At 34.8% G+C, this 10,787-nt stretch overlaps 2 protein-coding genes across 5 annotated transcripts in view; both read right to left on the bottom strand.

Moving 5' to 3' along the window:
* The window catches only part of LOC115235870 (collagen alpha-1(IX) chain-like), a 25,875-nt gene extending 24,352 nt beyond the window's left edge, over nucleotides 1-1,523 (bottom strand). For all 4 annotated transcript variants that reach the window (XR_003884102.1, XM_029807953.1, XM_029807962.1 and 1 more), the window contains exon 1: nucleotides 1,071-1,523. The gene's annotated coding sequence lies outside the window, so the exon portion shown is untranslated. The remainder of the gene's footprint in view (nucleotides 1-1,070) is intronic.
* A 731-nt stretch (nucleotides 1,524-2,254) lies between these two features.
* Nucleotides 2,255-10,787, bottom strand: part of LOC115235399 (ATPase family AAA domain-containing protein 2-like) — a 15,316-nt gene continuing 6,783 nt past the window's right edge. Inside the window, 13 exon segments of the mRNA XM_029807176.1 lie at nucleotides 2,255-2,671; nucleotides 2,966-3,064; nucleotides 3,140-3,272; nucleotides 3,581-3,766; nucleotides 3,838-4,024; nucleotides 4,086-4,267; nucleotides 4,422-4,613; nucleotides 4,733-5,002; nucleotides 5,196-5,344; nucleotides 5,415-5,570; nucleotides 5,573-5,589; nucleotides 9,651-9,720; nucleotides 10,170-10,777. Of these exon segments, the coding sequence (XP_029663036.1) occupies nucleotides 2,361-2,671; nucleotides 2,966-3,064; nucleotides 3,140-3,272; nucleotides 3,581-3,766; nucleotides 3,838-4,024; nucleotides 4,086-4,267; nucleotides 4,422-4,613; nucleotides 4,733-5,002; nucleotides 5,196-5,344; nucleotides 5,415-5,570; nucleotides 5,573-5,589; nucleotides 9,651-9,720; nucleotides 10,170-10,777 (2,560 nt within the window). The 3' untranslated portion in view covers nucleotides 2,255-2,360.

The following is a 10,787-nucleotide window of genomic DNA, read 5'->3' as shown; positions in this document are numbered from 1 at the left end:
CCTGTGCATTAACTATTATATATATATATATATATATAGGAGCTTTCATGTAATAGAAAACGCTTCCGGGAGCTTTCATGTAATAGAAAACGCTTCCGGGAGCTTTCATGTAATAGAAAACGCTTCCGGGAGCTTTCATGTAATAGAAAACGCTTCCGGGAGCTTTCATGTAATAGAAAACGCTTCCGGGAGCTTTCATGTAATAGAAAACGCTTCCGGGAGCTTTCATGTAATAGAAAACGCTTCCGGGAGCTTTCATGTAATAGAAAACGCTTCCGGGAGCTTTCATGTAATAGAAAACGCTTCCGGGAGCTTTCATGTAATAGAAAACGCTTCCGGGAGCTTTCATGTAATAGAAAACGCTTCCGGGAGCTTTCATGTAATAGAAAACGCTTCCGGGAGCTTTCATGTAATAGAAAACGCTTCCGGGAGCTTTCATGTAATAGAAAACGCTTCCGGGAGCTTTCATGTAATAGAAAACGCTTCCGGGAGCTTTCATGTAATAGAAAACGCTTCCGGGAGCTTTCATGTAATAGAAAATATATATAGGAGCTTTCATGTAATAGAAAACGCTTCCGGGAGCTTTCATGTAATAGAAAACGCTTCCGAAAATTAATCGTTTTCGGAACACAACTTGTCTTTTGTTTTTGTCTTCATTATGATATTGCGCTTAACACTATTTGTGTTTGACACTTTTTCTCTAAGGGTAATATATTTCTGCCAAAATGTCGTTTTCCCTAGCACTAAGGTATATTAGCAATACCTTTAATTTTTTGAGATAAAGATATGTAAAAACATATAATATTTAACAATTTTTTAAATATATCTTTTCTACATGTTTGTAATAAATATTTGTTGGAAATCTCAAACTCTGTTTTTTCATACTCTTATTATATATATAGCTATATAAGCTGTTATAAAAGTCCTTATTAGTAATAATAAGGTAACAATAAGCCAAATAACATTACAAACAAAAAAAATTAATTTAATTAAGATTAAAATTGTATTAAAAATTGATCGTGCATTATATAGCAATTTCGCATATGGTAATAAAAACGTCCACTTATTACAGTGTTGCCGCGTGATCTCGTCGTCCTGTGGATATCTCGTGTTCGACACAGTTCGAGTTGTGGTAGCGGTAAAATCTTGATGGGGAGGGGGAGAACTTCCGCTCATATATCGCTGTTGGCTGTTGGTTTCAATTTTCAATATGCAACATTCAGCAAGTTCACATTCAGTAACATTCAACCGTTTCTTCGCTTTCTTTCCGAACGTGACACGTTATGACGCGTTAACTTTCGCCACGTGGTCCCGCAAAGTTGAATTGTACTCGGGATACAGGATGTAACATGTAACGCGACGCACGCAACAGTCGTATACTAACTGATAAGATCGCCGGACTAGACCCCTCCACCACGCGGAAAGACCCTCTCAAGTAGGAGAGCCCGATCTTATGAGACACAAAGGGAGAGAAGAGACAGTTACACAATTATCGAGTCGATGCATCAAAGGCGCATGAAACATATGGTGCAAGTTGGAAAACAATTATCAAACAAAAAAAAAAATACTCTGCTAGAAAGGAAAATGCTAATAATTCTAGCGTTGTAATACGAGAAAGGTTTTTTGAAGAAAATTTTAATGTCGAAAACACGGAGAGAAAATTGCTGCCATAAATTGTTTGGGATGAATTACTTTGAAAAACCAAATGAAATTCAAATAATTTCTACAATAAGCCTGCACTTAATTCAATAAATTATATATTTAACTTTTTCAAGAAGAAGTAGGGAACATTTCTTCATACACTAAAAATTGGACTATTTTTAAATCGCTGAAATTCGGCGAAAAATTATCGCAAACAAAAAATAAAAAAAACATTTTGAAGCTTGAAGTTTTCAATGCTCTATCGATGTTTTAAAACTTTTTTGACTTTCTTGTTCTGTGCTTTAAAAAAGAAAACAATGATTTTGTTTCTTAAAATTACGTATTTTTGATACTCTGCAGCTCGATAAAAAAATTTCTCTCGAAAAATTTAAATCAAGTTCCATACGACTAAAACCTTTCGAAAGTTACTCTCAGGGCCGTGTCCTTAATAATACATATCAAGGCCATTGAAATCTGTGAAGTCGCCTCTAATATGCATAATTATCGCACCAAGAATTATCCGAATCGTACCAAGGATAACTCATGATAGCAAAAAAAGGAAATCTTCTAAAACAAAAAACTGAGAATATTGTTTATTACATTGCAATATTATAATACATTCACGAATTTATTGCCGGCTATCGCGATGCATTTTGCATCGCATTTGGACATCACAGCGACGATTGACAAGCGAAGGGACGTTTTCACAAAATTAACGATTAATCTTCCTCTTGTTTCGCACGCATTTTGGCTCGTTTCAGTTCCTCGTAACGTACAACGTACTCATTCACCATCGCACGCAAGTCTCCATTGTTCTCCATTGTGAGTTCGAGAGAGGAGAACAGACTCTCCAATATATGACTCGGCCACTCATCGGTCGATCGAACGATTGTTTCGACCAAATCCTCCATTTGCGAACTGAAAAGCTTTTCGGCGCTGGATCGAGATGAAGACGTACCGGACGTAAGTTTCTGCCGTTTCGACGGCGGACCCTCACCAGATGCGTTGTATTCTCTCTTGATATTCGTTCCTGGTAAACAAATTTGTAGAACTATAAATTGCGGTTGTAATTTATAATTAATATATTCACATGAATAAATTCCAAGAAATTGTTTATTGTAAATATAAGTTGGATTTAGAAAATTATCAATCAGTAATTACTCGATCTGGAAAACGTCGAGGATCGTACAGTTCCGAGCTTATTTCGCGCTTTCGATTCCGTTTTAATCTTTCTGGTCGTGCGTGCCGCGCTTATTTCTTATGAAATCATTGCACATATGTACATTAACGATCTTGTATGCGAAATTTGTGCTATTAAACATACCTAATAATCCGTTAGAATCGCTAGAACATACGTAGCTCCGCAGCTTTCTGTTATTTTCACCCTTGAGCTTCTTCGGGCTCAGGATTTGCACCAGATCCGCTACGTTTGTCAGAAACCGATTTATCGTTAACGCAATAACCGTGCGATATGCGATTATTTTAGACGGATAATCACCTTGTGAGGAGCAGTCGGAAAGACTGTCGGGTCCACTGAGGAATAATTGCTTGAAGAAAGATCGCCGCTTTTGTGGTGAAGGCGATCTCACCTCATACACCTCGCCGCGATTATCGTCATACAATTCTGCAATCTATAAGATATCAATAATTACGCGTTTTACTATGTATGAGTAAAGATATTACAAATATATCAAGTAGAAAAAGTAGAAAAATTTCTCGAGAAATATTGATATATTTCTCGAGAAATTTCAACACTGCTAAAAATTTCTAAAAATTTCACGATTCTGTCAATCCTTCATTTTTATATAGATTTATAATGAAATGTATTATGTTTGACTATATAAAAAAAAACCACATTAGAGCATAGATATGGCTATTTGAAATATTAAAGTACGAATAGAAATTAAATAAAATAATGCGTCGAGAAAAGACCATCAACCTCCGATGGCAGATCGGCGTGTCGACAGTGGACAGTCATTAACACGAGCATGTGCACCGATCGATCGAGACCGCGCATTAAGGAGGTAAAAACCACTCTCGCCGTCTCATTCACCAGATCCCACCAAGTCAAGACATCAGGAACATACAGTAACGCTGGTAAAGTGTGACGTGCGGTCTTGATTTTCTGTATTACGACGAAACGATTATCGTGTGACATTTATCTAGGAACAAGGGAAGAGAATAATCTTTTTCTACTTGTATCATAGCTTCCTCGGCTGCTTTGCCTGTTTCCTCGAACAGCGTCGTGACATCCAGAATGTGACAAGGTAGATGTTCCAGAGTGTGCAGCAATGCCGGTCCTAAGTGACGAGTGTGAGAATCATCGTCACCGCATAGCACGATTCGCGGACAGCCACTCGATTTGGACGTGGCTTTGCCTGTTCTATATTCGGATTAGTATTTATTTTGATTTTGTTCCTGGATATTCATCGCGCGATGCTTACATGTTGTCAGAAGTTAGCATGCCGGTTGGACAAAGTGTTTGTAAACGCGACAGAATTTCCGCCAGATCCTCCTGTAATAACGGTTGGATTTTGGAAGGTAAACTCTTGATCGGCGCAACGATAACGCGATGGGACGCGGGAACGATATTCTGACGCGCCTTCAGAAAGTCTTCCTTTTCCACCTTGATGAAAAAAAATCAAGTTGTTTAACTTGTCACAAAAGTGTTTTTATATATAACACCTATGTATTTTTCTTGTAAAGTAACTTCTCTTATTTTTTTAATTTGTTAAACAGATTTAATCGATATTTGTGTTGTCAAATGATGTATGTCTTACTTTGAGATGGCGTTCATTGATGTGATACTTAGATTTAGAATTATAGATTTGCGGATAGTTTCTGCGAACCGAGCACATAACTGCTTCAGCGCAAAGTGCCTGCAGATCGCTGCCGCAGAATCCCAATGTTTTCGACGCCAAGTACGCTAAAAATTTCTGTGCCGGTTTCTGTTTCCAACTTTTAATGTGTACCTGTCTCACCGCGTTACAAAAAATATTAATATTTCTCCATCAATTTCTATATTTTTTTTCCGTCAAATTTTATCAGTTTTTTTCCTCAATTTCTTACATTTTTATTATGAAAACAATACCGAAAGTATCTCTTTCCGGGCGCTATAGCAAGGCAAGGGGAAATATAGTTCTTTGTCGAATCTACCAGGTCTCCTCAGAGCGGGATCTATTGCGTCAATTCTATTAGTCGCCCCTATCACTATGATCTCGGAATTATTGTCCAAGCCATCCATCAAAGCCAAGAGAGTGGAGACCACGCTAGCATGGACAAAATCTTGCCGACTTGACCTTACAGGCGCGAGACCGTCGACTTCGTCAAAAAAAATTATGCACGGTTTCGTCTGTTGTGCCTGGGGAAAAAAACAATTATTCCTTTGGATCGAAGATGTTCTCTTGGATTTACACGTAAGATTTTTTCGCTCTTTGTGATACAATTTTCATAAAACATCTGAATTGTAAAAGAGGAAAGAAAATTCGTAGGTTATTGTAATAAATATATAAAATAGAAAAAATATAATTATATAATAATCGAATTTCATTGACCAACGAGAAGATCTTCTCGAGCTTCTTCTCGCTTTCTCCGACCCATTTGCTGAGACAATCGGAACCCTTGCGCGAAATGAAGGAGACCTTGCGTTCGGAATTGCTGCACTCGGTTGCTAGAGCGCTGGCTACGAGGGTCTTTCCCGTTCCTAATGAAGAGTAGAGGCAGGAGAGATCCACAATAACGCTCTCTCACACATTTCATAAATGAAGTATTACCTGGAGGGCCGTAGAACAGTAAGCCACGAGGCGGTCTGAGATTAAACTTAGCATACACGTCCCCGTACATCAGCGGAAACAGGACCATCTCCTTCACGATTCTAATGTGCTTCTCCAGCCCTCCGATGCACGAGAAATCTTTCGCGACAGACATTTCTTCTTTTCTTCAAAAATTCTCAAAAGAAACCGCCGATCTATTTTTATTTCTGTTCGCTTCTCTATTGCAGTCAACGCAAAAATGACATTTTTACTATCATCGACATCTCGATACAAATCTCTCGATTTATTCGCGCATTCTGGATGATTTTACGATCGAGTTATCATCACTGGAATTTTTATGCAAATTATTTAAAAAGTTACGAGAGTTTATTACTCAATTTCATTATTTTTGACGTATCGCCGGCTAACAAACGGAAGGTCATACGAATCGATTACCGTATCAATACGATAGCGTTCATATGTTTTCGCATGTATAGAAATAAGCATACAAAATGATAATTTCACAATGAAACAAACAGGGATATAATTTGGAAGAAACGAGAGAATAACTGCAAATAAATTGATTACATTACGAAACTTTATTTCACTATATGTATGACTATAAAATGTGTGTTACTTATATATATAATATATATATTTATATATGGTAAAATAAATAAGGCAGTGGATGCATCGTCGCTTTTCGTCCGTATCTTTTCCAACTTGTCGTGTGTATGTATGTGTGGATTCTCTTAAGGCTACCATCTACTATGTCAATAGAAAAAAATTGCCAGATTTGATATGCTACAGTTCAAACGTGTTGACATCTCATCGTTCGTAGAGAGTAGTCTTAAGTGATATTATTGAGAAACACAGAATAAAGGAGAGATAAATGTGGTAGCGCTCGTTTTCATAATCGGCAGTGTTATGAGATAACTTCTCGATCTGATGGCGCATATACATTCATTGTATATATATATATACGGATTCACAATTCACGCGCGTGTGGTAGTGAAATGACAGCATGTCCGAAAATAGCACCAAGAATGAAATTGCGTTTCTTTCGGATCGTTATTTCGAAGCGGAATGTAAATCGTAATCGCTAGAAGAAAAATCACATCCGCTCGGCGGTTTTTCCTTGTAATTTATGTTTAATGCTTTACAATGATTATAATTATATGCGAGAAGAGAGTTCTGGTAGAGCATTATCTGTTGTTATTTCTTTGGCAAATATTTATATAATTCTCACTGACGAGAATCCTCCATCATCGCGCGTGTAAGAGAATCGGTGATAATTCATATGACACTACAGCGATCTTCTTTTTCTCATATCCTTCCTTTTCTAATCGAATTTTGAAGGCGTGTACCTCATAATAAACTTCATACGAACGCTAAAAAGCGAGCATTTTTTTCTTCTTCTAAATCTCAGTCTTTTCGACTCTCTAGTCACTAGAAAATTTCGCAAGTAATACAATCGAATTTCGACGAATGATCCAATCGCCGAACAGAACGAATTTCTACGCTAACTACAAAATTTCATTGCTATAAAAAGAATTTCATCGCTATCACCTGACGCGAAAAACGGATATGCTACTAACAAAACCTGTTAGATTATCTTTCAATCGCGCGATTGCTAAAAATTCATCATATCTTAACAACAATAACATATTTCTAAGAAAGATATTATACTCGTGGATCACATAAGTTTTATTGATAGAGTTTATTTTTTGTAGCTCTTCTATATTCGATCGTATGGTTTAAACGGTAGAAGATGGATCGCGCCCTGTAAGTGTATATGTACAATTCGACAATCATACATACTGTTTAAATGGTTATATCGAAGAGAATCGGCTTTTTAGGCTGTTTGAAACAGCTCAGATGAAAACGAGTTTTCGTCTCGTCGCATACAATTTTATCTGATCTATCTGGTTTATATGTGGTAACTAATCTTTCACGATTATAGCAAATCACAACCAATACACGAATCTGGAAGGCGTTATATATTCTATAAGTATTTACTAATATTTATACGTACATATATATATACATACATATATATACATGCATATATATAACAAAGTCTCCCAGAATCGTCACACAATTTCTTCTCGAGTGCGGATATTCTTTGATTAATAAAAATGGCAGTTGTTTTAAATCGAGAGACATCTCTCAATATAGCTTTGGAGTTATAAACAATTAAATATGAGATAATCTATTTACACTTAGTTTCGATGAAATATAACAAATAAAAGAATCAGAAAAGAATAAAAGAAAATAAAATCGAAGAAAGTGCGAGAGTCCCGGAATACTTTGTAAAGCGACGGCCAGATATTCAAAAGTACTTATTAGGATCAACCGGAAATAAACACTTTGTTGTCACTTCAAATGATTCAAATTTTAAAAATTTAATAAACTGGAGTCATTCTTTCCTCGTTCCGATTTCTTTAATCCTAATTCAAATATTTAATATTAATTACTGTAATCCACTCTTTGAGATCTCGCTGTGTAAACGATAAATTTTGCAATTATAAAGTCCATTTACTCTTCCGTGAAGCTTCAAAATTAATTTAAACGTGACTAACTAGCCGCCATTGTATAACGCATTTTTTTTATCGAGGTATTTCATAATTGTGTGTGTACGCGCGTGCGCACGTGTGTTAAGTTTTCATATTCAATCTTATCTTTTTTTTACAACTTTGGTCTATTTAAATTGCAGATATCTAATCGCATTTCGAATATGCCTTAAGTTATTTTGTATAAAGTGAACTGCACTAATGCAGGAAGGATAAAAAATTGCTATCGCGAGAAAAGGATCACATTTAATCAGATAATCAATATCGATCGTTCTCTCAATTGCTTGATTAAAAACCTTAACAGGATTCTGATAAAACAGTACTATTACAAAAAGATATATGTTCACATAGCATAGGTTTTTTTAAATATGTTAATTCTGAATACTTTCTGTGATTTTTTTGTTAAATTAAATTCAAATACTTTTATGTGGATTTTTTTTTCGCGATAATAATCTTCTACCTATCCTATATAACTCTATATACGCCAAGTAATATCATCTTATATTTTAATAAGAATTTGAATTGATACATTTTGTTTCGCGAGGTATATTGATATACAAGGAGAACCACAATTTTAACACATATAAAGAAATACGTTTCATATTTTAGCTCTCCTTACTTGTAAATTTTTATTCGGATTGAAGACGAATATTTGGAATAGTCCCTCGTCAATAATATAATAAAATGTCGAATTCTTGTGTCTCGTAAGTGTTTAAAATAATGATGTTCTAGAATTGGGGATGCATTATACCATGTTAGCGTGTTTGAATGGAATATTTGAATGGAAATAGTTAAGTACATAATGTACTAATTTCTGTGTTTTCGTTATTTCTCATCAGTATGTACTTTAAAATTTATCAATGTAATTTCACACAAAATTTGAAAAAGAGGAAAAGGAATTTTGTACATATACCTGATTTTTTTTCCTCAAGCAAAAATCTATAATTATTCTTCAAGAAAATGATGCAAAAAATGTTTAACAATTTATTACTTTTATCTTTTGGCTGACTATGGTAATGAAAGTAATATAATCTCAATCATAAGTGAAGAATAATAAAAGGCTATAAACGCAATAAAGATAATAATAATACTAATAATTATAATAGCAATTATTATTATGATACTGATGATAATATATGATAAAACTTACAAAATTTTTTTCTTTGACAAATATAAATCAAATTTATTTTTTAAAAAAATATATAAGCAACTGCAAGCAATAAGACAGCGATGTGATTCATTCTTATTACTTCAGTCATGTGATTGAGAATCACGATACTACCTTATCATGTCAAATATCAAATAATTACTTGTTTGGACATTTACAGCACTTTTACAATATGTACAAAATTTAATTGGATTGTGTACATACCTGGAATTCAATATTTAATTAAAACTAATTTCCTGCTGCATTTTAAATAACAAATGCGATTGCTTTGCAGATGTATGCTATTATTTACCTAAAGACTGGCAGTATAATAACTAAAAAATATATCATTCCAAAGTTTTGTTTGATACAATGATAATATTCGGCTTTGTAATTTCAGTATAAATATATAAAAGAAACCATCTCTGATTTTTTTTTAAAGATTAGTGTTGCTAAAAATATTGTGATGGCGTAATGTATAACACGTTTGTCTCATTAGCAACATGCTGCATTTTCTTTCATATATGCCATACCTACTTGTATCGTATGTATTCTAATGACACTGTCGCTTGTACTCCGTAAACTTTTCCACTTCCTTGAGCAAGTCCTGCATACAATCCAAGTAACAATATATTAATAAGACTCCTCTATATGTTAATTTATATATACAATATGTAATATGTAAATTAACAATGTATACATTTACATGCATTTACATATACAAATTAAATAAGTCGATATTTTTTTAACGCTATATGCATATGTTCTATTTTTTTATAATAAATAGAATATATATATTTACCTTTGGCAGTGATTTTCTATCGTATTTATGAGCATATTTCCCAACACATCTGCTTAGTTGCACATAGATATCGCACAATACCTCAACAGGAAAGTCTTTTGTTATTTCAACAATATAATGCCACGCATTTTCGAGTTCACTTTTATCAACTAAAACTTTCTCATTTTCTTCAATTTTATCTCGACTAGAATCGCTTTCAATGGCGAACGACAATTCATCCATGCTTTCGCGTCGAGACGACGAACTCGAATCACCGTTCCCAATATGTTTATCTTCTTCTATGAAACATAATTCCATTTGGTCGAGATTATCAATTCGTTGATCTGTAACAGTGCCGTTTTGGCTTTCCTTTGAATTTTCATTTTGCGAATCGTTCTCCGAATCGGTATTATCGAACAATCCCACATGGCCGTTTAAAACGCTATTCGCTTCGGTTTCGAATTCTTGGAATTTTTCTAGATCAATACTAGTAGTAGTTTCATTGTTTAGCGATTTACTTGCGACTACCTCGGTAACATTTTCATCGAAAGCGATCTTTTTCTTCTTATGAACTTTCTTCACGTAGCCTCTCGCCCATGCAGGTATTTTACGTTTTCTCGAACTACCGAATTTCTTTCCGTTCACGATGAGGGAATGACTAGAATTTACGGACTCCTTCTTTTCTATCCGTTCATTTGTGGAGATAGATTCTGATTTTTTGCTTTCTTCCTCGTTATTACAATTGCTTTCTAAAATTCGGCGATTCTTAGAAATTTCACGACACTTATCCTCGAAATCGGAGTCCAGTTCGGCTTTTATTAAAGCGTAAGCATTATCCCGCAAGGAGCACGCCCGATGTCTTATCAATTTATCAGCAGGATCCCTGTGGAAAG

The sequence above is a fragment of the Formica exsecta genome, unplaced genomic scaffold, assembly GCF_003651465.1.
Source record: "Formica exsecta isolate Colony F162 unplaced genomic scaffold, ASM365146v1 scaffold11, whole genome shotgun sequence".
Lineage (NCBI taxonomy): Eukaryota > Metazoa > Arthropoda > Insecta > Hymenoptera > Formicidae > Formica > Formica exsecta.
Note: the sequence above shows the minus strand (reverse complement) of the source record. Positions and strands in the feature narration are given on the sequence as shown.